Here is a 27,240-nt window from a genome sequence, read left to right on the forward strand (position 1 = left end):
TGCCTACTTGTGATCTCTGTCTGTCAAATAAATAAATAAAATCTTTAAAAAAATGCTATCTTTTACTTAGGAAAATTTAACTATATTGACTGAGCAGGGGGCGGGGATGGGGTGGGGGAAGAAAGCTAAATGTAAAATGCTGATGATTTTGCCTGGCATTCTATTTTGATAGTGAAGGTCTAGAAAGAGGATAAGATGTGATATGGGAAACTGATACTCAATCTCTAACTCCATATGCCTCTAATAATGTAAATTTACCAAGATAACTCCAGGGTTAAAGATTTGTTAGATCTTATGACCCCCAAATAGAAGCCAACTGTCTGGTTCTTAACAGCATAGTCATGATCGGATCTAGCACTGTTCCTGTGGGTCTCTTTAAGATACATAACTGTGCTAATATGATCAAATGCTGGAAGTCTTTCTAAAAAATTATGGATCAAAAATGATATCAAAACTAGAATTAAAAATCACCTAAGAAACAAATAACTATAAGAACTTTATGTCTAAGTTTATAGAATGCAATTTAAAATTATGGAGAGCCCTAAATGTTTTTATAATTAAAAGAGAAAGCTTAAAAATAAAGCATTCAATATGTAAATCTATAACTAGTGTAATATTAAATAGAAGATAAATAAGAAAAAGGATATTAATAAATTACTGTTTTTTTAAGATTTTTTATTTATTTTTTTGAGAGACAGAGCAGAGTGTGCAGGCAGAAGCAAGGGGAGAGGCCGAAGGAGAAGATAAAGGGGACCTCGCTCACACACTGAGCAGGGAGCCCAACACGGAGCGGGGAGGGGAGCTGGGGCATGATCCCAGGACCCTTAGATCATGACCTAGCCACTTAATCAACTGTGTCACCCAGGTGCCCCAAATAACATATTTCTTAAAGTACACGTGATTTACTTTAAAATAGGCAAATTTCTTATAAGCCTAATTAAAAGAGAGGAGAGAGTATTAACACCTACAGAATTTGGAATAAAAAGTAGATAACAGTAGCAGTTTTTGAGGATACTAAAGAAGTTAAACAAGAATACTGCATATTGTTCTGGATAAATGTGAAAATCCAAAAGAAATGACTGCTTTCTATCAAAAGAAAAATTGACAAAACTGCTACAGGAAAGGTCACAAAAGTTGAGGTGACCAATAAGCATAAAAATATCTTACAGACTGTTCAAAATTGATCGTTGTATAAAAAAGTAATAACATCTATCAATGTCTATCAACTTAAATAACGACATTAACAAATTAAAGGGGAACTGTGTGATTAAATCAGTAGTTAAAAACACATTAAGTAAGGGGCAACAGGGTGGCTCAGTCAGTTAAGTGGCTACCTTCAGGTCATGATCCTGGGGTCCTGGGATCCAACCGGGGCTTGGGCTTTCGAATCAGTGGGTCTGCTTCTCCCTCTGCTCCACCTGCACCCCCCCAGCCTCCGCTCCCAACTCATGCTCTCTGGCTCTCTTTCTCAAATAAAAAATAAAATCTTAAAAAAAAAAAAAAATACACACTGAATTCAATAGCCATTCACTTTTAAATCTATAAACAAAAGGAAACTTCTAAAACAATATAAAGGACATTCTATTAAAAATACAATCGGCAATATTAAAAGTTAAAATTCTAAATGAATTCTTATCAAAATTGAGAAAATCCTTAAGCACTACTACTTACTCATACTGTTTTGGATATTTTGTTATTTAAAGAAAATAAACTAAGTGATAAGGCTTTTAGAAAAGAGGATTCCTTTTTTTTTTTTTTTAAAGATTTTATTTATTTATTTGATGGAGAGAGACACAGCGAGGGAGAGAACACAAGCAGGGGGAGTTGGAGAGGGAGAAGTAGGCTTCCTGCAGAGCAGTGGGCAGGGATCCCAGGAGCCTGGGATCGTGACCTGAGCTGAACACAGACGCTTAATGACTGAGCCACCCGGGCACCCAAAAAGAAAGAATTCTTATTTATAGATAAAAACATTGTAGAATATTTAAGAGAATTCAAAAAAAAACTATACTAGCTAATAAGAGAATTTTTACAAGTGAATAAATAAAAGATAAATATACAAAACCAATAGTTTTCTTTTATATTAGCAAGAACACTTAGAAATTGAAATACCCAGCTTGAAACACTGGCAAAAACTGAGAAATAATTAGGAATAAATGTAATGAAGGACATAAAATGAGACCTGAATAAATGACAAAATATACCTTATTCCTGGACCAGAGACTAACTCTTGTAAATCGATTTGTTATTCCTAAATCAATATATTTAATGTTTAGGGCATAAAATGTTTTGCACAGTACCATCATTCACCCCTATTTTTGCCATATTTACCACAGAAATTAAGTCTGCCCACCACTCTATCCAAAGTGGTTAATATACCTAATACAACAGCAACAAAAACAAAAACAAACAAAACTCCTAATAAATTTGTTGAATAAAACCCATGTCATTCACCATATTTTAAAAATAAAGAGCTAAGATCTAGAAAGGTTAAGTAACTTCACAGAGACAGATAATTCAAAGTGTACCTGAAAGGAAAATGGAAGGTTCTGTGTATGGGGATGTTGCATTTCACAAGTAAACTTTTCCTCATAATGGAAACAATATTTCTATTAGATTACATGATAGAAGGGATGAGTTCCAGGATTTGCTTGGTTACTAACTAGTGTTGTGACCTGAGTCAGGTGACTTCATTTTTTTGGATTCAAGTTTCCCATCTATAAAATTAAGGTGCTGTATAGCTGGACGATGTTAAAATTATATCCTTCATTCCTTATTGTTTAAGAGGTAACAGATCAGTGACTTAGAAAAGGAACCTTTGAGTGGTAAAACGAAAACATTAAGGTATGGAATGATATATGTGCTATCTGGGGAGAAGGGGAAAGTGAACAGGAGTATAGATGAAACAAGACTGGCCATGAATGGATAAGTGTCCAAACTGAATATATGCATTTTACTATTCTACATTTGTATATATTGGACATTTTCTGATAAAACTTTTTCTTGTTGGTAAATCAAAATGTTGACCAAAAATTATCTCTAAACCAGAAAAGTAAAGTGAGAAGTACAGATTTCATCAACTAGCAAAGCCAAATCCAGTTCTTTAAATAAAATTTAGTCTTCAAGATTCATTAGCCTTTAGCAGCAAGGTCACACCGTCTTCAGCCCTTTAGCTTGATTCCCTGCTAAGTTATATCCGCAGCAGCATTATTTATGAAATTACTAATAATGGTTTTCTAAGAGACCTCATCTAGCATTTGTTTCCTCCCTTTCTTTTAAGTGGGTTGTTGTTAAATAAGAAGGGGCTGCTGCAGTCATACAAATACATCACTAGCCAAAGGGATAATAATAGTTGAAAATATCAAACTCACTCATTGTTCGTCCTCTCTCTAAAGAGAAAGGGAAAGGAGGAAGGAGGAGAGGGAAGAAGAAGAATGAGAAGATAAACATGACGATGACATAATTCACACGCCTTGCGCAGAAGTCTGCCTTCTGACACCAGAGACAATGGAGGGTATATAATCAAAGAAATTCTTAAAATAGCTGCTGCGAGGCTAGGTAGTACAGGGCTTGGAATCAATCAGAAGTCTAGCTCACTTTTTTTTCAGTCCCTGGTTTGAATACATGAGTTCTAGTACATAGTTGACATTCTTAGAATTAAGCAATTATTCACAAACATATCATATGCAACATAGCAAGGAGGAAAGTATTTCTTTTCCTACAGAGCCCAAAAAATCTCAGGTAGCAATTAAAAGAAAAAATTTCTCTAAGATCAATGAAAATTGAGATTTCCAAAAAGAAAAATCTATTTCACATTCTCATGTCCCTTGCCTACGTAGAAGATTAACACTGGTGGGGACCTAGGCTGAGTGAGCTGACTTGCCAATAAATTTGCTATTGTTTTTGTCTGGTATCAATTTTTTTTAGCTTCTATTGAGGATTCCCCTTTGCAATGATTCTCATATTTCCACAGTTATGTTTCAATGTTTCCCATTTAAGAAATATTAAAAGCTAAAATTATTTTTTAAATCCTGGTAGAAGCCCTGAACTCTTTCAAAAAACTCTTCAATTGGTAAATTATTTAAAAAATGGTAAATAAAATGGGTAAAATACTTCATACATGAGATTTATGCTAGTTATATGTGATTAGGTAGTGAAGACTTTGGAATTTGAGTGTGAGAGCTCTAAAAAATGAGAAGATGCAGAAAAAAAGCACATGAAAATGGTGAATCCAGCACCTTTCAAAACCCCAAGTTGAACTAAGATCATACATACAGCCTGTATCCTTCCAATTGCAATAAGCTTTATCCCACACAATGCAACAATAACTTCTTAATCAAGTTTATAGGAATGCTGTAAGAGTATTTCTTTATTTTGCAGGTAGTTTTACTCCTATCATGAAAAGCATTAGTTACATACTTCCAAAAGAAGTGTGGTGGAATACAAAGTGCATAAGAGCAAAGGAAACTATGATTAAATCCCTATGTCAAAACCAGGTTACATATTGCAAACTTGAATGGTTAACTCGTGATCTGTCTCTTCATCTATAATAACAGGGATTCTGTAATGTTCTATACCGATTAAATGACAATACATATACAAATAAACAGTACCTGGCCAATGGCATGTGCTTAAATAGCTATTGGTTCCCTCCTTGTGAAAATTTTAGATTTATAATTTAGCTGTGGCTTTTAAACTTTAATCATAGCTTTTAATCACCAACAAGCAGTTTCCTCCAAGTAAAAGGAAAATTCCTTATAAAACTAAAGTATCAAATATGTTAGCCTATAAATATGCTTTTAGCCTAAAAAATACTGGATATAAATAATAAAACTAAGGATTAATTTTCAACATGCTTTCCAGATAGTCACAGATAAAAAGCACTTTTGAATAACTAAATAGTCTCCAAGTAAAGAGCAATAATAAACAGCTTATGTTTCTAATAATTTTCATAAATACTAACTTGTCTTTTTAAAAATGTATGCTCATTTGTTAAATTGTTATACAAGAAGGAATCATTCTTTGCTCTTGGAAATTTTGCAAGCATTAAATGGTCTCTAAATTGGCAGAAGAAATAAAGGTCCATCCATTGGGTCTGAGCAGTATGGGTTTTTTGTTTTCCGACACTCCCCCTTCTCTCCCCTTCCTTTTCCTCCTCTTCTCCCACCCCTTGCCAGCTAGGGATCAGTCAGTTTTTATTAGCCAGCTAGAATAAACAGAGCATGGATAGGTTCTTCCATGGTCCTCTCTTCTGTCTAGAGCAGCTGGCAAACAGAATAGACTGGGGAATCGCCCTGATGTACAGAAACCATAGATGAACACACCCCTACATGTATTATGAAGGCTTAGGCAAATATGAGCTCAGAGGAAGACTTTACAGCAGCAAGGAAACCACGCCCAGTAACCAGATGTTAAATCGAGAACTTCTTTTATCTTGTTTTTCATGAATGTACAAGTATGATAGCTAGGAGATACCACTATGTGAGACAGATCTCAGAACCACAATTTATAGAGATAGTGGTCAAAAACAAATCCCAAGACCCAGGATGATTGGCAAAATCAGAGTCCAGCAGGCACAGAGGATTGTGTGTGGACTGTGAAGAAAAGCGTACTGTGGTCCTACTTCCTCTACGCCAGCAACATGGAGACGGTAAGTGTCTGCCTGCACCTAATTCAAATGACAGCACAGCCTGGATGACAACTCCAGAGCGTCCCACCTCCAGGAGAAGAGTCAGAAAACAACTGGGGCACAGGGCACCAGACTTCTACCTGAGAAACCTGAAGTGACTGGCAGAAGTGGACAAGAAATGTGTGACATGAGGGCTTCCCAGGTGTGGTCATAAGAAGACAAACCTAAAGATGCTTTAACATTTTCTCAACAGGATGCTGAGGCAAATGAGAATTTCTGTGTGAAGCAGACCACAGGAAAACCGGGATCTGCAGGAGAAGCGCCCGGCCATTGCCCCTCCAGAAGGGGCAAGGGGCTCTCCAAATACCCTGCACAGAAAAAGGGATCAGCTCATAGCACCACCAGCCATTTAAGAACTTTCCTGCCCTATTTCCTTGCCTTCTCAATCTCCTGAATTTTTACCCAGGTAGGTGCCAAATAGTGAACTGGGGAAGGAGGTCAAGGAAGAAAAAAGCAGACCACCACACAAAACCTTTCCCAAATGCAGCCAGCCAGGCTTGTCTCGAGCTGGGGAGTCAAAGGGAGAGGAGATGTGCCACTTTTAAACATATGGTGAAACAATGTTCATTGTTTTGAACTGGACTCTTTAAGTCTTGAATCTTTAAGTCTTTAAGTTTGTGAATTAAAGTGACCCAGTGATAGTTATGATATCGTCAGAGAATGAGCTGAAATGTCACGCAGAAGGAGAACTTCCCTAACTAAAGTTAAAGACACCATAGGAGATTAAAAATAGCTGTGTTTTTATTTCATCCCACATGAAGAGCTTGTTCAACATATTGGATACAGAAAACACACACACATGCTTGTTACAGCTGGTCTGTTCAGACACATTCACTAACGCAGAGAACAATCACCCTGAATGTGATCTTTAAAATGACCAAAGACAGCAGCACCCAACAATATTTGATAAGAGGTAACAGCTGCTAAAAGCTAAAAGAGTGGCCTCCAGAACAAAAGAGAAAAGGATTAAGTGAGGAGTAAGGCAGAGGAGTAAGGCACTGCTGATCCTTTAAACAGCCCTAGATGACAGTTTTTAAAAGAAATGCAAAATAATAGAACAGAAAAGATACCAGCACTGGTAACACAATGAAAATAGTTTGAGCGTGAATTGGGATCATTCTTATGGGAAGTAATTCATTATGTGTCAAAAACCCTAAAAAACTGACCAACATATTCTACTTTTAGGAATTTATACTAAGAAAATCATCTAAGAACTATGGTTTCACTTATTTATAGAGCATAACAAATAGCATGGAAAACATGGGGAGTTAGAGAGGAGAAGGGAATTGGGGGAAATTGGAAGGGGAGGTGAATCATGAGAGACTATGGACTCTGAAAAACAATCTGAGGGGGGTCTGAAGTGGCGGGGGCGGGTGGGAGGTTGGGGTACCAGGTGGTGGGTATTATAGAGGGCATGGATTGCATGGAGCACTGGGTGTGGTGAAAAAATAATGAATACTGTTATGCTGAAAATAAATAAATTAATATTAAAAGAAAAGAACTATATGAAGACAAAAATTCAAAAATATTATTAATGGTATTAATACAGGAGAGCAGCTTTCAGATTAGAAAACAGGCAATACAGGACTGTGATCTCTGAGAGAAGGAAAACCAATGAGGTAGGCCTACAAATGCCCCAGCCTACTGATTAGAAAGAGGAACCTAGTACAAAGAGGGGAACGAACCCAAGTGGGACCCAGTAACCCTGCTGGGTTCAGAGAGACCTAGTCAACTAGAATTTGACTAGAAATCTCAAAATACCAAAACAGGTTGCTATACAGAGAGAGAGTTCACAAGATTTGCAAAGGATTCACTTCAAGTCTTTGGCAGAGTACCAACGTGTGTATATATGAAAAGAAATTATTCAAAGCCTGGAAAAGAAGCAACAGGAAGTATTAACCAAAATACTACCCAGAATTCACACAGGTGTGGGAACAATTCATATTCCTACTAGCCTGAGGGGAAAGGCCTTGTAATACGTGGGGCATCAGGTAAAGTGCTCAAAAGGAAATCACATTAGTAGTGGTGTTAACTACACTGAAACTAAAGGCTTCTCTCAACTAACCTTAAAGCAAAGTTGAAAAGCAAATATTGAAAGAATCAACCTGAGTGACATCTATAAGACTTGCAGTGTAAGAAACATCAAAGGAGGTCCTTCAAGCAGAAGGACAATAACATCAGATGGCCATCTGGATCAATGTGAAGGAGAAGTGTAGGAAAGAGCAAACATGTTGGGCAACAGATAACTTTTATATATAAATTATACTATATAATAAAAATAAAACACACTTTTTTTCTTATTTTCAATCTCTTTAAAAGAGAGTTGAATGCTTAGGACAAAAATATCAAAGTATCATGGGGTTTAAAACAAATGCAGAATAAAATGTATGACCAACAGCAGCAAACAGGATAAGGACAGGGAACAGAAGTTTACAGTGGGTGGTTCTTACATTATATGTAAAGTGATATGGTATTACTTAGACTGTGATCAGTAAAAGGTATGTATTGTAAACCCTTGAGGAACCACTGGAAGAAAACCTAAGAAAATAAGTCAATAGTGAAGAAATCATAAAAAATGGAATCATAAAAAATGCTTAACTGACCCAAAAGAAAATAGAGGGGAAAAAAAAAAAACTCAGCTGGCAATTGGCAAAAAAATCATATGCTGATAGATTTAAGCCCACATGTTGATAATCACATAAATGTAAATGGCATAAACCTCCAATTAAAGGTCAGAGATAAAACTAGATAAAAGATCAAGACCTGGGCGCCTGGGTGGCTCAGTGGGTTAAGCCGCTGCCTTCGGCTCAGGTCATGATCTCGGGGTCCTGGGATCGAGTCCCGCATCGGGCTCTCTGCTCAGCAGGGAGCCTGCTTCCTCCTCTCTCTCTCTCTGCCTGCCTCTCTGCCTACTTGTGATCTCTCTCTGTCAAATAAATAAATAAAATCTTTAAAAAAAAAAAAAAAAAAAAAGATCAAGACCTAACTATATATTAACTATACAGTTCACTTAAATATAATGACATTAATAGGTTACAGGTAGAAGAATGGAAAAAAAATATATACCATGCAGAGTAACTATATTAATATCAGACAGTAGACTTCAGAATGCAAAATATTACCAAAAATAAGGTGAGCTATAATGACTGAGGTTAATTCATCAAAAGAGCATAACAGTCTTAACTGTGTACTTAACTGTGTAATACAACCAATAATGGAACTCTAAAATATACAAAGCAAAAGGTAATACAACTGAAAGTAGAAAATGCCAAATGCACAATTACAGATGAAGATTTCGTTACTTTCTCAGTAACTGATAGGACATAGAAAACTTCAATGCTATCTACCTACTTGACCTGAGTTATAGGACATTCTACCCAACAGTAGCAGGATACTCTTTCCTAGTGTAGCTGCAACAGTCACTAAGATAGACTATATTCTAAGCCACAAATAAATTTCAAACTTAAAAGGATGGAAACTACATAAAGTATGTTTTCTGACCTCAAGACAACTAAACTAGAAATTAACAAAGTTATATGAAAAATCACCAAGTATCTGGAAGTGAAATGACATACTTCCAAATAACCAAGTCACAGAAAAAAATCATAAAGGGAGATGAGCAAATATTTTGAAGAAAAGTGAACTGAAAATGAAAGCACCATATATAAAAATTTGTGGGATGTCACTAACACTGTGCATAGAGAGAAATTAATAGCATTACTTGCTTATATTAGAAAATAAGAAAAGTTTCAAACCAATGATCTAAGGCAGGAGCTGGCAAGCTTCTTTGTGCAGTGTTACATGGTAACTATTTTAGGCTTTGCAGTCCATACAGTCTCAGTTGAAATTACTCAGCTCTGCTGTTGCAGCACAAAAGCAGCTACAGGTAATACACAAATGAATGGATGTGGCTATGTTCCAGTAAAACTTTATTTCAAAAAGAGGCAGTGGGCCACAGTCAGCACATGGGCCACATGTGTGGAGCCCGCTAGAACATCAGCTCCCAACTGCAGAGGATTTCATGTCTTTTGTTAACTGCTTCATCTTTAAGAGGCAAGAACAGTACATGGTCCTTAATACATGCTTAATATTTGCTGAATTAACTAGTTTAATCCCCAGAACAGCATAGGAGTTAAACAGTATCATTTTATAAATGAGTATACCAAAATAAAATAATGTGCTATACCACCAATAAGTGACAGAGCGAGTATTTAAGCCTAGGTCTAATCCCAAAATTCTGTACACTTTCCACTACATTACACTGAGATGGCAAACGTATTACTGAGTAACTATAAAAGCATAATACCGCACATACATATTTTCTCTGCCATTTTCCTTACCTCCAGTTTATAGAACAAGACAAGTGTGTTAAATCCAGCTCTGTATCTATGTGTTACTATCTGTGCTTTAATTTTTATATTTCTGTATCTGTAACTGTTGATTTAATATTTAGACTATACTTTATGCAATTAAACCACGAGATTAAATACTTTTTGAATTTTCTAACTTTTTCCCAACTTTACTGAGATATCATTGACATCACATTGGTTAAATCTTGAACACAAACCTCCTTCGTTGTACAAACAGAAGACTAGAGTTAGCTTTATTTTAAAAAGACACAACTAGAATACCAAACCAATTTTGTGCACTCATACATCTAGCATACATGACTACACCCACTACTTGTATTTCTTCTTTTAAAATGTACAAAGAAATTTTTAAAATGTGAAGGAAAAACAAACAAAATACATCCTCTTTTCCTTTACCTTAAGACTCCCTTGTTTCAATTCTGCCCATGCAGAAGGGGCAAGCCCTTGGCTGTCATGTTGCTCACATACAGCAGCCATGGCCAGCCGGCCGCGGTTGCACGTTTTCTGTAGCTAGTTCCCATCACTGCTGACACACATCTGCTTCCCCTCACAAGTCAATAATCTATGGCAGCTGTTTTCCAAAAATAGGCATTAGGAAAGCCAGAGCAGTTCTGAATGCAGATTCAAAGGGCTACACATCTGTCCACATTTTCATAGCCTGCCTGGGGTTTTACCGTCATCACAATAATCAGGGAACTTGAAGGAGCCAATGACTATTTGGTCACATTCTCTCTCTTTGGATGTTCAGGGCAGAAATTTTAAAACTCTGTGTACAGGAGACAAACACCACATACTAAGAAGCTATCAAAGATGAGACAAAGAGAATCCATACCATTTGCCTGCCTTAAAAGCACAATGTTTACTGTAATCTGACATGGTGGTAATTGATGAAGATACCATGATGCAGAGAAACTCAAGGCTTTACAGCCACTGAAAGATTATTCAACTGACTAAAAAGATAAAAGTAAATGAAAAATGATATAATAAAGCTGAACTTTTCAGCTTAACTGCCAGATCTTGCAATAAAAATATATCTGAATTTTAATAATCAACATAAATCTTTGGGACAAAGAGAAATAGATTTCTCACTGAAACTTTATATAAAGAGGATAGGCTGTATCTTCTCCATAACCAGTAAGAGCAAGAAATATGCCCTCAAAGGGTTTAATTTTTGGTACTTGAATATGAACTCAGGATAAGCAGGTTGTACTAGCTACTGTAAAATAGTCTTGCTCAAGCCAGTGTACTTTAAGGCAAATTATTTCCTCTCTAATGTTAAGCAACAGATCACTGAAGAAGATAAAAATAGCCACTATTTATGGAGTGCTTTTGGCGGCCACTTTTCATTTTCTTCTCAATTAATCCTAACAAAAATATGTACTCTGGATTGTATGATCTGTTAGAAAGAGAAGTGAAATTCAAATTTATTACAAGCTAAAACCCATGGTCTTGATTCTTAACCTATTTTGCATTCGAAATAGTCAAAATATCCACTATGCATCACACATGAAGAATCCAAGGAGTGTTTATCAGTTATTAAAGGAACAAAAGAAAAGCTCATCAGAAATAACACTACCAGTGTGCCTGGGTGGCTCAGGTCCAAGGAAACCAAGCATCCAGCTCTTGGTTTTGGCTCAGGTCAAGATCTCGGGGTTATGAAATTGAGCCCAGTGTTGGGCTCCAAGCTAGCCATGGAGTCTGCTCAAGATTCTCTCTCTCCCTCTCCCTCTGCCCTTCCCCATACCCCCTTCTCGAGTTCTTTCTCTCTCTCAAAAAAAAGAAAAAAGAAAAAAAAAAAGAAAAAAAGAAATGACACTACCAACTTCCACTACCAAAAGAATAGAACCAGACACAAGAACACTTTTTATGTTTAGTTTTTGTTTCTTCAGAACTCCAGAGTTCTCCGTCACCGTCCTACTAGGTCCAATCATTTGGAAACACATGGGCTCTGAGAGTATTAAGAAAATTATAAAGTAACAAACACTGATATTTTAGTCACTCACAGGAATCCCCACAGGATATGTAAAAAAGTGATACATGTTGAAAAATCTTTCCTGCACAGGAATACAGAATATATACTCTGTAAGAGCTTCTAGCCTCCCTGTGCGCTGAACCATAATATAAACAAAACATAAACTGACTTTTTAAAAATGCCCACGTTCCCCGAAGGCAGAAATGTGTTGAACATGTTTCTGCTCCATACTAATGACCACTGTGCAAACTGATTTCAAAACTTGTTAACAGTCCAGAGAAACAGATGTATTTAAAACTAGATTATTTCTGTTCATAGTAACTAATTCTATTCCCTTCTCTGCCAGGTACCCCCAATTTTCATTCTTAAGTTGTCAAATAATAATAAGCCATTTATTTAGCTTGTACTCTTATGTCAAGCTCATATACATCATATGTAAAGTGATATGTACTTTGTATACATTGTATCATTTATTCCTTTATATAAATAAAGGAGTGTTTATTTAGGAAAGGAAAATTCCTTTATTTATATAAAGGAATAAATGATACAATGTAAGTATGGGAATAAGTATTCCCATAAACTTGTCAATCTGATTCACTGTACAACATTCAGGAGATCCTCCCTAATTCCTCTGAAGCCTTCAAAGGCTGCCAACTCTTATAACCATGGCTGATTTAGAATTATAAACATTTTAAAACTAAAATAACAACATATTCCATGATCTGCTAAGGGTTCTTACTATTAATGGTTCAGTGATATTTCTCCCTTATATATTTTTTTCATTATTATTATTTTAAGTAAACTCTATCCCTAATGTGAGGCTTGAACTCATGAATCCAAGATCAAGAGCAGCATGCTCTACTGACTAGCCAGCCAGTAGCCAGCTAGGCTATATCCCATACTAATTAAATTGGAAATTCTGGGAGTGGGACCCAGCTGTCAATATTTTTTAAAACTATCATGTGATTCTAATATGCAAGCAAGTTTGAGAACCAGGGCTTTAATAATTATTCAAATTTTAAAATAATAATATCTCATGGTATATTAGATCAAAAGAGCTCTCTGACACTGTCATCAACTATATTAATTCACCTTCCTCAAAAAATTACTAGAGGAAAAAATACCTAAGAGATTTCAGAAAAACTTTCAAATCCTAGAACATCGGCATCAGTTACTTAAACCCCTTTTAGCTGATGAAACAGAAAAATACACAGAAGCCATTAAGTATACACACAAAAAGAGTAACTTGAGCCACCAGCCAAAATGAGCTCATACTTATGGACATGCATTATTTCTTGTTTCCGTACGCATATCACAAAGCAACAACCTGGAATGTAACAAACCACAGTCATAAATTAAGTCAACTGATTACAGTCCTTTTTCCAAAGCTGATTCTAAGTGGTTTTTCCTTGATTTAAGCCATTAGTAAATGAAAACTGCATTTTACAAGCATGTTTAAACATCACAAGTTCTGTATTCCCTAACAGAAGACAATGTGATTGATTACTTATGAGGTCACATGACCAACCAACAAGAAAGGTCTTTAATCACCATGAATAAGAAAATAGAGCATCAACACAAAATTAATGAACTTGTTAATTGTTCTTTCTGGTTATAAAAACTTAGCTATAACAAATACTGGTATTCCTTATTTTTATCAGATTTAACCCATTTATTTTTCATCTTCCCCAGTTCTCTGTTCCTTATGAAAAATTATGTTTTGGCCATGATCCCACCTTTTTAGTTCCAACTACATAGTAAACAAGTAAAGCCAAATAGTTCTCAGTAGCTGCTTTACCAAAATTTGACTAAAATATTAAGTATTATTTTAAAATTTCCTTATTTTCATAATAATTATGCTGCGCTCTCATAGCAATTCAACAAGATTTTTCTTAAAAAATAATTATGGTGACCCATACTTAATTCAGAAGAAAAATGTCTACTTACAGGTATCATCCAGTTAGCCAGGTCACCGTATTTGGAAACCTGCATTGCTCCTAGCATTGTTAGATTGACATGTCCCCTGAGAGAGAAAAAGGAAATATAAAGCAAATTTCACAAGCTTTGTGTCCGATTTGCTTGAAATTGCCAGCAATTAAAGTAATTCTATACCCTCCAAAATAAATTTGCTTTCTCCCACCCAACCCCGGATCTTCCAAATCAATCAGCTCAAGCTGATGTAGAGAAATAACCATTAAGAGTTCTTTTAAAAAAATTATAGCCTATATTGTCTCCAAAAACAAATTAAAAACAGGTGTACACAGTGTGTTTGTTTCCTTTGGTGAGGGGTAATGTGGCTTGATTTGAAGGTAAAAGCTAGCTAGAAAATGAAAACACAGTTTTGTAGAAAATGTTAGGATCCTCAGAAAGAACTTTAAAAATGTTTACTTCAGTATTCTCAGCACATAGATAAATATTCCATTTGGGGGGTTCTTTTAATAACAGTGAGCTCAATGTTCCAATTCCCAATGCTCAATGTGAATAATTTCCTATCTTGGTGCAGCTGAATGAGCCCATGACCATTTTCTGGCTGGGAGACGTGGCTACGTTTCGAAGCCCTGCTAACACGTTCGGGGATGACTCAGTTCATTCCATGCCATTTGAAACATGGGGGCTCCGTTGTTACATACCCTCTAATCATCGCAAATGATTCATCGCTGGAGAAGTAAGAGGCTCCTGGAAGAACAGTAACTGTTTCCTTGCCTAAACACACATACACAAGAAAGGAAGCAAAGAGAAGAAAAAGCTATTAGATTTCTAAGAGTGGAAATCATGCAGAGAGAGGTCTGTACCTTCTCTGTTTCCTAAAGAACTGAGGTCCCTTTAACCAGACTGCTGTGGCAATGGGGCTGTGGGGTACAGTGGGAACTGTTGCCCTGTGAAGAGGAGTATTTAGTCAGTGGCATTGTTCAGATTTGACCCTGCATGGTGATGACAGAAAGCAGACCAACTTTTGATTTTATTATTGTTTTTGAAATTCTCTACAGACAAAGCACTCCCCCATCACCTCTAACCATTCCCACCTCTCCCCAGCCCCACTCCCTCCACAAGCCCCTGGTAAATGCTGATGAGAGTGAGGGAAAAGAAGTCCCTGGAAAGCACCTGTCAGAATTCAGCGCTACTGTGAGTCACTGGAGCAAGGAGACCGTGGAACAAGCAGGAAGAAATGCAACTTCCAAGGAATGACACAGAAGATGCTCCTCAGATGTTTCTTAAAAATCAAGAAATGATCTAGAAAGCAAGTTGCCCCCTAATTTCATAATATCACTAGGCCTGAACCTCTTCTTTTATTCTCTCTCTCTCTGCCTCATATTTCCTTTCTTGGTCCTGTTTGTTAAAATCATAGGACTTTGATGAGATCAAGGAATAACATCGTAATACTAGTTCACATATCTAATGGTAACTTCCAAGAGGTCCACTTGGAAAGACCTCTTCCACTTATACCTCATAATAAAAAGTTCAGAGCTGGAAAGATCTCCAAGATCACGCAGTCCCCACACAACCAATCCTACCACCTGACCTGTATATTTCAGCTGTTTTCTTTTTTTTTTTTTTTTTTTTTTTTTTTTAAAGATTTTATTTATTTATTTGACAGAGAGAGACCACAAGTAGGCAGAGAGGCAGGCAGAGAGAGAGAGGAGGAAGCAGGCTCCCTGCTGAGCAGAGAGCCCGATGCGGGGCTCGATCCCAGGACCCTGAGATCATGACCTGAGCCGAAGGCAGCGGCGTAACCCACTGAGCCACCCAGGCGCCCCTCAGCTGTTTTCTTTTTGTGATCCATTTCATGTGTGTACAGTGCCCAGGAGGAGGCTTCTAGTCTTAACCAGAAAAGTGCCCACATGCCACTCTGCCAAACAGAAGCCAACTGTATGAGAATACCCCGTGCATTATCCCAGTGTAATAAAGCAGTCAAACGGAAGGGGAAGAAAAGTTATGATTCCAGGGCTGGAACAATGAAAAGCCAAACCAGAGTGGTCAGATCATGCCCAGGTGTGCAACACAACTGTACCCTCAGCTTCTCAAGCCTTGCCTGCAAGCTAAATTCTCTATCAATATCCCTCTCCACTAGAGCTCAAGTAGAGAGAAAGAGGCTATTTATATCATGCTGAAATATTTATTCCCCAAAGGAGTTGAACTCTAAACAGGGGAAATATTTTCACATCCTCCAAAGTACTATAAAGATGAAAGGTCTGGAAAATACTTTCTGGTGTGGTCAGTAGGGGCTTTTAGGTAGCACATAAAATTTGGAGGAGTAAATGAAATATTGCATGCAAAATCCTTACTACAGCACCTGGCACAGAGAACAGACCCCATAGACAAGCTTTTACTATTGTCATTTTTTTAATCCCTCACTCCAAACCTACCTATAAAAGAGACAGTGCCATCACCCCTCTGGGGATAAATGCTACAGGACCCAGCCACTGTCTCATACAGCAGAGCTAAAAGCCAGCCTGGGAGCTCTAGGTTTCAGGACAGGCGTAATACAACTAAACGTGATTCTTTTTTTTCTTTAAGATTTTATTTATTTATTTGACAGAAAGAGATCGATCACAAGTAGGCAAAGAGTCAGGCAGAGAGAGAAGGGGAAGCAGGCTCCCCACTTAGAAGGGAGCCCAACATAGGGCTCCATCCCACGGCCCTGGGATGGAGGCACCTGAGCTGAAGGCAAATGCTTAACTGACTGAGCCACCCAGGTGCCCCTAAACTTGATCCTAACACTATTTTCATAACTAGCAAATCCGGTTCCTCACTGGTCCTGTGAGGTGGATAAGCAAGGACCAAGAATGTGTAGGGACAAAAAAGCAGAGAAACATAAAAATTTCAATTCTTTGTTCTCCATGGGCTAAATCACAATGGCTTCTAAAGGGCAATCTCCACCAGCTGACAGTACATAGAAGGCATTATTTACCAGACACAGGAAACTTGGAGATCAGTGCAAGACTCTGGCTCTCCCCATGTGATTTATGGAGCATAGCTTTAAGAGCCCAGAAAACAACTCTCATAAAAAATAGTTATTGTCAGGCACCTGCTAATACATTCTGGTGTGTTATAAATTACATTCTCTGGAAGCCAAGTTAGTTGTTAGTATTTTTAAATATCCAATATCTAAATAAAAATAGATATCCTAAAGTTGAATCCATGTTTTTCAAATATGATGCCCAAATCTGGTCAAGAAATAACTAATCAACATACAATCAATATCTTAAAGAAAAAGAACTTTCTTATTTGACTATTCCTGATTGATTTCTGTTTCCTCCAGTTTTTCTCTGCATGTGTCTAGATCCTTTCATGATATTTGGGCAAACATGGTTATTCAATTTCATAGCTACTGAGTCCTTTGGCTCTTGATTTAACACATGGTTTACTCAACATCAAATAAATGGCTACTATGTGCCTTAAACAGTGTTACAGACCAAACACAGATGCCCTACACTAATGGTTCTCAAATTTTAACACCCATCAGAATTACATGAAAGGCAGATCTCTGAACTAAATTCCCAGAGTTTGGAATTCAGTGAGCTTGTGATGGGGCCTGAGAATCTCTATTTGTAATAGGTCCCCGGTGATGGTGACACTGTTGCTGTCCCACACTTCAGAGAACCACTGCCCGAAGCCAAAGGAATATGCTGTTCAGCTAGAGAGAGAAATATAAATGAATAATTACAAGGCAAGATGAGAGACACTAGATGTGTTATAGGTTCAAAGGAGGGGGCATTTCTGAATCATGGAAGGATCAAATGAACTGGAGCTTTGAGGATGACACATTTCAAAACACATTTCAATAGGAAATTACTGATAAGGAGATGGGGATGCAAAAAGAAGGGGACAGAACAAAAACTCTGGTGATAGGCACAGGACTATTCAATAGGTCCCGAATGCTGTACTCTTTTGTGCCTTAGTCTGCAGGCCTGCGATTCTTCGGTTGTGGAACAACAGGCTCCAGACAAGGCATTATTGACATTTGGAGCTGGATAACTCTTTGAGGGGGGCTGTTTCGGTTATTGTAGGATAATTAACAGCAGCCCTGACCTCTACCGACTACTTGTTAATAACACTGGCTATCAAAAATGTCTCCGGCCATTGTCAAATATCCCCACTTGCTTACTAAGAACCACTGCCCTGGAGGCACATGGCAGGGGCCAGGGATATTTATGAGACATGAGATTAACATGGTGGTTCTTTCTAAGGCAGTTTTAATCAAAGGTAAGTCATTTAAAACACTGTATATTAAAAGAAAACAATTAAGAAATGAGAAGAAAGCAAAATGTACATTAATAGGAAAGCTAAAACGTGAGACCCATCGGAAATTTCATAATTGCATCAGAATAATGCAAAACTTAACAGAACCTCTGAAATGTTGCTATAAGCATGGCCCTCTCCACCTTTTTAAAACTTAGGGTAGCAGTGGGTATAGCTCCATGTGTAGAGAAAAAGGCCAGGAGACACTGTGTGAGTCCAGTCCCTGGCAATGGGATCCTGGGGACATCACATCACTACTCTGGGCTTCAGTTTCCCAATCTGTTCGGTAAGTTTTCACGTAAGACTCAAATGGTATCTAAGTATGAAAAAAATATGCTGAAAACAAAATGGTGCTGTAAGGTGAGGTCATTCATTTTTTCATAACCTTGAGGTTATTATTTAGAAGGGGGTGATCTTCCAGGTAACTTCCAAATTTGGGGAGTCGGGGAGACCACCAATATGTATTCTGGACTCTTTAGCTTAAAGTATTTCCTCCCTAATTCAGATAGCTCCAAAGTCAAAAGCAACATAAATCCTAAGCAGAACTTTGATGAAAGAGTTAAAATATTAATAAGCTCATCTGCAACTTGGCTTCCAAAAAGCAATGAATTATTGTTTTATAAAGTAGTCTAAGATTATACATGATATTTCAGAAGTTAAAATATAAAACTAGTGGCTTCAGGGGTGCCTGAGTGGCTCAGTGGGTTAAAGCCTCTGCCTTGGGCTCAGGTCATGATCCCAGGGTCCTGGGATGAAGTCCCACATCGGGCTCTCTGCTCAGCAGGGAGCCTGCTTCCTCTTTTCTCTCTCTGGCTGCCTCTCTGCCTCCTTGTGATCTCTGTCTGTCAAATAAATAAATTAAAAAACAAAACAAAACTAGTGGCTTCATTACGATTGAGCTACTTTTAAGCTCATGGAATAAAAAATAACTACTGTCCAATAATCATTGAAAAGGCTACTTTTCCAAGGAAAGTGGGTTTTATGAACTCAGGCCTAAACTGTGGAAAATGGAGTTATTCATTTTGCAAATAACTCACTAACATCATAAATTAATTAAACCAAGCAGCAAATATTTTCACAGATCAATGAGCTATTGCTAAAGGGTACAGTACAATTAAATTACAGCCTTAGTTAAATGTCATTGCTTTATCACAGTGGGCCTTTCAGGGTTGAGTCGTGTTAGCTAATTCAACTATTCAACCAGAAGCGTTTTTACTTCCAAAAATTCTAAGTATCAAACATCAATTCTGCTTGGCAGCTGGCCTTTATGTTCAGCTAATATTGCTGCTCTTCTGAGATTTACATGTACTATTTTTGAATATGAAGTAAGAATAATACTTTTGTGGGGGTAGATTGAATTCAAGAGTAAAAGAAGGGTAAAAAATAAATCACACTAGAGTATAAAAATCAGCTTCTTCTGAACAGCCCCATTGTAAGAATAACCTTCAGCCCCAAAGTGAGAATGTTGCCTCAAGCATGGGCAGTAACAATGGCCAAAGGGTCTGGCCTGTTTTTTTCTCCTCTAGGCTGCTACAAGCAACTATGTGTCACAGTCAAATAAAAGGCTTATAATAAAAGGCAAAGCATATAAATGTGGGAATAAGAGAAGACAGGCTAGAGTGCCAGTTCAAAAGTCCCTATTACTCATATCACTGGATTATACTTAGGGGCAGAGTACATCTCTAAATACCCCCAGAACCTCTAAAGGATGCTCTTCTTCTCCAGTGATGACTGGGGGACAGTAAGTATTGTTCAGAACAGAAACACCAGTGTGCCAATCTTTTCTTCTTGCCTCTACGGATCCACTTGTCATCCTTCTCATCACAAGAAGGCAGACATATTTCAGCCTGGAATTGGCCAATGGAAGGTGCAAGAAGATGATTGAGCAGAGAAGACCTCCACCCCTCATCCAGGTTTCTGCTAGATGGCTGCATTCCTCTACCAAAGGCCATAGATCTGATTAGGTGGCCCTCCCCCACTACTGCCCCTTAAGACCTCAGGGTGATAATAACTCCCTGTGGTACTTCACCATCCTTTTCTGGTTTCCCTCAATCTTGGTCATACCCTTGTAAATGGTCCTTTCCTTTAATTCTCCTCATTACCCCATTCTCAAATGTGCCCTTATGCCCATACATAAGTGCCCTTATGTATAGGCAGGCCCCTCACTGGTTGACCCATCAAAGCTCTTGCCATTATATGTAGCCCCACCTGCAATTTCTCTATTATCTTACTTTTCCCTAAGTAAGAGATGATCTTGAAGAACAAGCCGGCAAAGAAGAGACTAAGAAGTCTTCTCTCCCCTCCGCAGTGAAAAACACAATGGAGCACTCTCCGGGAAAAAACAATCAAGACAATTAAGCCCAACTCCTTTCTCTTATTTGGCAGAGAATTAAATTAATAGCCAAGGAAAAGAGTGGAAAAACACGTGAGGGAGTTTACCTGCATTGATTAGATCTGCATCAACTTCATTTTGTAGTGGATACGGACCCTGTCAAAGCACACTGAGTTAGTAAAAGAAATTTCTCACTGAATCACATACTAAAATCATAATATAAATAACTTCTCTAAAAACCCTGGGATAGTACTATCAAAAGACTTGAGGTGAACCTTCTAAAAATAATTCCAGTATGTTCATGGCTATTTCTCATATTGATTAGTCTTTCCCACACTAATAACTGTGATAAATAAAAAATCATTTCCTAGAAATGACCAAGTTTGAAAAGAAATGTTAATATTAGAAATACAGGTCACTAAAACCAACAGTAATTATTTACTGCCTACGATGCAGTCAGTGTTACTTGTAACTCTTCCTGGTAGCAGCCACAACCACAAACAAAATGGCTGCCTTATTTGACTAGAGGGTTGCAGAGAGGCAAATTTTCATTATTTTGATATGCAGCACCTAAAGGCTCAAATTTGGAGTCCTAACCTTACTTTTCACAACATCTAAGTTTTGAAGCCTTTATTTTCCCTTTGCCTGATTACTCTCAGTTTTGCTTTTTAATTTTGTATGCATTTTTATAAGGTATCTCTACATTACTTGAATGGGGTAAGTTGTTTCATAACATAACATATAGTAAGCAAAACAGGAGGAAATGGAAAAAGGGGGTGGGAGGCATAAGAGAGAACCAAGAGTGAGGAAATCTGAGCTAGGAAATTCCAACATGCTTTCAAAATGAGGGACCAAACATGTATCATTTAAATAAACTGAAGTGGCAACTAGTATTTTAGGACTAGGTAAATTTTCCCTTTAAACACTGACCATGGATAAGAGATATCAACTTATTTCCCTTGTCTTCTAAATGAGGGAATTGGTCCCTCTATGGCTGCAACATGAATCTTTTATCCAGACTCATGTCAGTTTTGCGCATCTGAAGATGGTCATGATTACCACCTCAATCAGGGCTCCTGATCATTATTTATGTTTTAAGACTAGATATACCGTTCCATATACACAATTTTTATTGCATGAACAGTTAAGGTCTACTCAGAACAACAGGAGATTAGAAATCCTATAAACTGGCCAAACTATAAATAATCTCTGCCATAGTTAACATTACATAAAAAATGTCATCCAGGAAGCAAAAATATTTCTTATTATTATAGTGCTGAGTAAAAAGTATATCCAAATTCTGTGAGAATGTTGAGCTCATCTAGAAGGCTAGTCTTGAGGAAGAGAAAAATTCTTTCCTTTTGAACAACATGGCCTCAAAATGAGAATTAGGTACGTAGAACTATTTTAATTAATCGTTTGTCAAAATATGTCCTTATTCCTCGAGTAAAAACCTTACTTTTCAGTTTCTCATTCAGAGTCTTACAGATCATTGTTTACTACAAAATTCTTTATGACCTTCACTACCTTGTCCAACCACACAAAAGTTAAGAAAGCTCATCTGAACAGGAGGACACTGTGAGGTCTCTCTGAAGCAGGTATACCAGGGGAGGAAGACACTGACATGATGGCACAGGAAGAAAAGTCAGAAAGCGCAGATAGTCAAGAAACTACCTTAAAAATAAGGCTAGGAACTTCAAGCTAACAACTCTCAGAAGATTTCACTGTATGGACTATCTCGTTTTCTATCGAGACTGAATAAATAAAACATTAATTTCTGTCTTACCAAACCCAGGATTCCATTTTCACTTTGCAGATGAACTGTGATATTTGGGCTGATAAAGTTGCTGGCCAGAAGTGGGATTCCTATGCCCAAATTAGCTGAGGAAAAAAGATGTTAAGGTCCACCGTATAAAAGGTAGAAAGATTATGCCATAAATCTGCCACATATAGAAGTCTGAACTTCTGACCTTTAAAGGCACTTGCTCTGAATGTAATCACTGAACACTCTCCCATCACTCTCCAGGCGCTCTTTTGTAATCTTTTTAAAAAACAAAATCCCTAATTTTCAATAACATTAATAGGCTTTCCTGTAAAGGTATCAAAGTGGTGGATTCAGAAGTCATTTTTATTGTAAGACATCTTATTTTCATTAATGTGCTCAGCAAATTTGAACTGGTATATTATGACTTATTATGACTGACACATTATTAAACAAGGCTTGACCTTTGTTTAAAAGTAATTTTCACTATTCAAAACTCCAACTAAAAATAACAGTGATTTAGTATTCTCAAAAAGGGGTATCATTTTTAAATTAAACTGAAAGTTTTCTGACAATACCAAAAGGTCTGTCTAAAACCGCAGTGATTCCTTTGGGTCACTGAGATAACGTTCATTGGTAACTAAATCTTCTCTAAGCTATAAAGAAGATGGAGGTGGTGGCTAAGTTTCAGTGAATATAACAGACCATATAAAAAGTAGCTGAGCTAAGGAATCAACAGAGCTGAGAGTTGTTGTTTTTTTTTTATTTTTTTCAGTGTTCCAAGATTCATTGTTTATGTACCACACCCAGTGCTCCGTGCAATATATGCCCTCCATAATACCCACCACCGGGCTCACCCAAACCCCACCCCTCTCCCCTCCAAAACCCTCAGTTTGTTTCTCAGAGCCCACAGTCTCTCATGCTTCATCTCCCCCTCCGATTTCCCCCAACTCACTTCTCTCCATCTCCCAATGTCCTCCGTGTTTATTCCTTATGCTCCACAAATAAGTGAAACCATATGATAGTTGACTCTCTCTGCTTGACTTATTTCACTCAGAACAATCTCGTCCAGTCCCATCCATGTTGATACAAAAGTTGGGTATTCATCCTTTCTGATGGAGGCACAATACTCCATTGTATATATGGACCATATCTTCTATATTCATTTGTCCACTGAAGGGCTGAGAGTTTGACTCTTATTCCTCAAATGATCAAAATTGGGTCCTGATTTGTATAATGGTGTAGATTTAAACTTGCCTCTCAACACTAACAGGCAGATCAGATCAGAGATACCCACACTGCCTGAAACTGCTATCAATACTGTCCACAACCAACACAGACTGCAGGACTGGCCTTAGAATTAGAACAAAGAATCATGGCACTCTGATATGAGATTCCAGGAACAGTGAGATCTTTGTGAATCAGAGCCAGAAAAAATAAGGTTTGTATGTGCTGCAATATTATAGACTATGAAGGCTGGCAAGATGTCAATGAACCAAGATACTGCTTGTAGACACAGTAATTCTAAGCAGCTCTGACAACAGCTCCTTGGTTCATTTCTTACCAGATCACAATCTAGTACAGTGTTGTTTGTACTTCATTTCTCACAGTGACATACAGATCACATTGAGATATTAATTTCATTATGAGTAAGTATTTTAGATAAGGGCAACCCCAATGACAAGCTTCTTACCTGAATTCTTCCATCATATCCTATAATTTTTTCAGTTATTCAATGCTTTTTAGTAGGTCAAATATGCCAGGGATAAAGAAGTCTGGGTACTCTGGGTTGAAAAAAAGTGGGTGGAATGGAAAGACCATTTATATGAACTAATTTGCAAATATTTTTCATAGGCAATATAATAACAGCAAATAAAGAACACCTAGAAGCCATTATTATCTAAAATTAGTGGTATCATACAGTCAGTGTTTAAATGTCAGTGGGAAAACAACTGAATGATGGTCATTAGAAAACCCAGGGCCTAGCTTTTACCTGCTCAGTTAACTTGGTTGATGCTCTATCTTGCTGATATCAGAGGTAAAGAGAGGCGCTATTATATTTTCCTCCCCCACGTGAATTCTCACTATAACATAAGGTATAAACTAGAAAAAGAAAAATGAGGTGTTAGAAGTAAAAATAAAGTAGAAACAGAGAGTTTCCCCAGTCAGGATCAGTCTGAAAGAGGATATTCATGGTTGGGGGAAGCTCGCAAAATGAAGACAGTTATCATGTTTCTAGATTCTCTTTTAGGAACTTTAAGTATGCCTTTAGGCCTTTAAGTATGGCTTTTGTGTATTTACTACTCAACAAGTATTTATTTTATCAAAAACCCTTTGTATTTTATGCAATATTTGTTACTGTATAGTTCAATGTTTGATGCATTGAAAATCAGCAAAATGGCAAAGAGACTCACTGTTAAACAAATTAAAAAACTGAATGGTAACTGTACTGAATTATTTCAACCTTTTTTTTTTTTTTTTACCAAAGTATCTAAAGCAGGATTTGATTCATTCATTGAATACCCTTACAAAGCGTTAGACATAGAAGTGTGCACTCATGGGACCCTTGCCAAAGGAAACAGGGGTTGTTAAGAAGTTGGATCTTATGTTTCAATGAATATGCAAATGTCAGAACATAGAGAAAGCAAATAGCACTGTTATAACTAGTACTTCTGAGATTTGAAACCTCATCTTGGGTAATCTCTTTTCCTAATAACCTTTAGCAAAATGCCAAATTGTACATTAGAAATCCATTGTATATTATAAAATAGCTAAGCAAATTTTGGTTGCCATTTTGTTTCAAGAAGGCAAACAGATTATAATTCCAATTTTATATACTTCAATATCTTTAGGTTATATGGCACAATTTGTAAAAATTGATTCATTGCTTTAAAAGTTACAGCAGACTAGAAAAGAATCACTATGCAGGAGGCCTAGTAGCCTGATGAATACAGAAAAAGTGAGGGCTATGTCTCCGCCCAGCCCCAGAAAGATAAAGGATACCATACATGCCGTCCTCAAATTCAAGAGCTGCCCGCTTGATGATACGTTCCCTTACATTATCTCCAGGTTTATCAGATTTGGTTTTTACATCCTTCTCTTTCCGGACTGATAGACGCTTTAAAATAAACAGAAATAAATTATTCATGGTTGAGGTATACCTTGTATTTTATCATTGCTGAAATACAGAATTTTACTGGAGAAAATTTAAGTCTTTCTCATTACTACTATTAGACAAATCTATAATATAATAGAGAGGGTTATATTTTTTAAAGAATAACATGGGTGGTATTTGATGACCGAAATAATTTTTTAGAAAGTGAAAGAGGTCGTATTTGTTTGAAGAAGATATACTTATTCTGTTCTGTTTTTTTGAAGCAAATAATCCCTCTATTACTGTCACACTGACTGCTACTGCTATGATTCTTAAGACTTCTGAAACTGAATTCTCAGGTGCTCAAGGATTGAGCCAGAACAAAGAAAATGAAGAGACCTTGGGACTCTGTTTTTGCAGGGCTGTCAGAATATTTTTACCAGGTGTTGCTACTGCCAAGTGCATATTTCTACTTGCAGAGTCTGGACTGGTTTTGCTACAAGTGCATCACGGGAATCATAAAAATATCCAGAAACCAGCCAGGAAACTACTTCCATTACTAAATCTTCTTGACATAGACTCTGGTTTCTATTTGCAAATATCCCACATCCTTTCTCCCTAGCCCCCTAACATTAGTATTAGATTACAAAATGTCTTTGTTTGACACACAGCTGAGGGTATCTCAGATTGCCCAGTATCTCCTACTGGATGTTGTCTATTCTGTTGCTGTTCCCGAGACAGCTGTGAATCTCGATATCAATTCTGGCCCAACTGAACATTCTTTATGTCCTCAGTAGCCTTAGAATACTTCCACTGCTCCTGTTACCTACTCCTTGCCATGATCTCATATCCACCAGCTGCCCAGAGCCTGATGCTAAAGGGAATGACATTCTGGACTTTATAAAGTGCAAAGCAATTCTAAGATAGATATTTCTGAATAATCAAACATTAAGTCCAGCAGGGCTAAAACCTTCTCTACCCTAGGAAGCCAGTCAAAACTATGCATTATAAATTAAGACAGTTACAGAAGCCTGAAAACAGCCTAGAGATGTCACATAACTTGGTGATATATTTGGTAAACACAAATCACTGTTGGACTGGACAATAACATAGATGATCATGTTCCCTTAGGATGGACACATGAGACTCCTACTAAGATCCAAAGCAAGACTTTCCATTCAGTTCTAATTCCTTATCATCTGAAATTGCTCCAGGGGCACATATCTCTGTTAATCGGATTTATAACTCCTAACGAAGAAGCTAAGTCAAGTACCTCAATTCTTTTCTCATATTTTTCTCCCTTTATAAGGCGATGTACATAGATCTTAGGAATATGGATGTCTTCTGGGGCAAATGATCCAATATCCACAATTTCTTCAACCTAGGCCAAAAAAAAAAAAAAAAATTAAATACTGCGAGCTTAATTCTTAGAAAAGTGAAGTATATTTATTGCTACCTCCAATTTAGATTATATATACAAAGTAAATATATATATGTGTGTGTGTGTGTGTATGTATACATATATCTATATCTATATATCTATATCTATATCTATATGCGTGCACCTGGGTGGTTCAGTTGCTTAAGCATCCAACTCTTGATTTCAACTCAGATTGTGATCTCCAGGTTGTGAGATGGAGCCCAGCGTCCAGCTCTACACTAGGCAGGGAATCTGCTCGGGATTCTCTCTCTTCTCTCCCTCTGCCCCCCTCCCCATGCTCACGCTCTCTCTCTCTCTCTACCTCTCTCCTCTCTCAAATCAATGGATCTTTGAAAAAATAATA

The 27,240-nt window shown here is 37.3% G+C and overlaps 1 protein-coding gene across 2 annotated transcripts in view; it reads right to left on the reverse strand.

The window, feature by feature from the left end:
* OXCT1 (3-oxoacid CoA-transferase 1) overlaps positions 1–27,240 on the reverse strand; it is a 128,602-nt gene that overhangs the window by 35,765 nt on the left and 65,597 nt on the right. The window contains exons 8-13 of one of the 2 annotated variants that reach the window (XM_059173887.1): positions 26,730–26,837; positions 25,366–25,480; positions 22,387–22,481; positions 20,708–20,756; positions 14,659–14,731; positions 13,976–14,051 (exon numbers count right to left, since the gene is read on the reverse strand). In XM_059173887.1, coding sequence (XP_059029870.1) covers positions 13,976–14,051; positions 14,659–14,731; positions 20,708–20,756; positions 22,387–22,481; positions 25,366–25,480; positions 26,730–26,837 — 516 coding nt within the window. The remainder of the gene's footprint in view (positions 1–13,975; positions 14,052–14,658; positions 14,732–20,707; positions 20,757–22,386; positions 22,482–25,365; positions 25,481–26,729; positions 26,838–27,240) is intronic. The other variant, XM_059173888.1, reaches the window with a different exon arrangement.

This window comes from Mustela lutreola, chromosome 5 (genome assembly GCF_030435805.1).
Source record: "Mustela lutreola isolate mMusLut2 chromosome 5, mMusLut2.pri, whole genome shotgun sequence".
In the NCBI taxonomy this organism is placed as follows: domain Eukaryota; kingdom Metazoa; phylum Chordata; class Mammalia; order Carnivora; family Mustelidae; genus Mustela; species Mustela lutreola.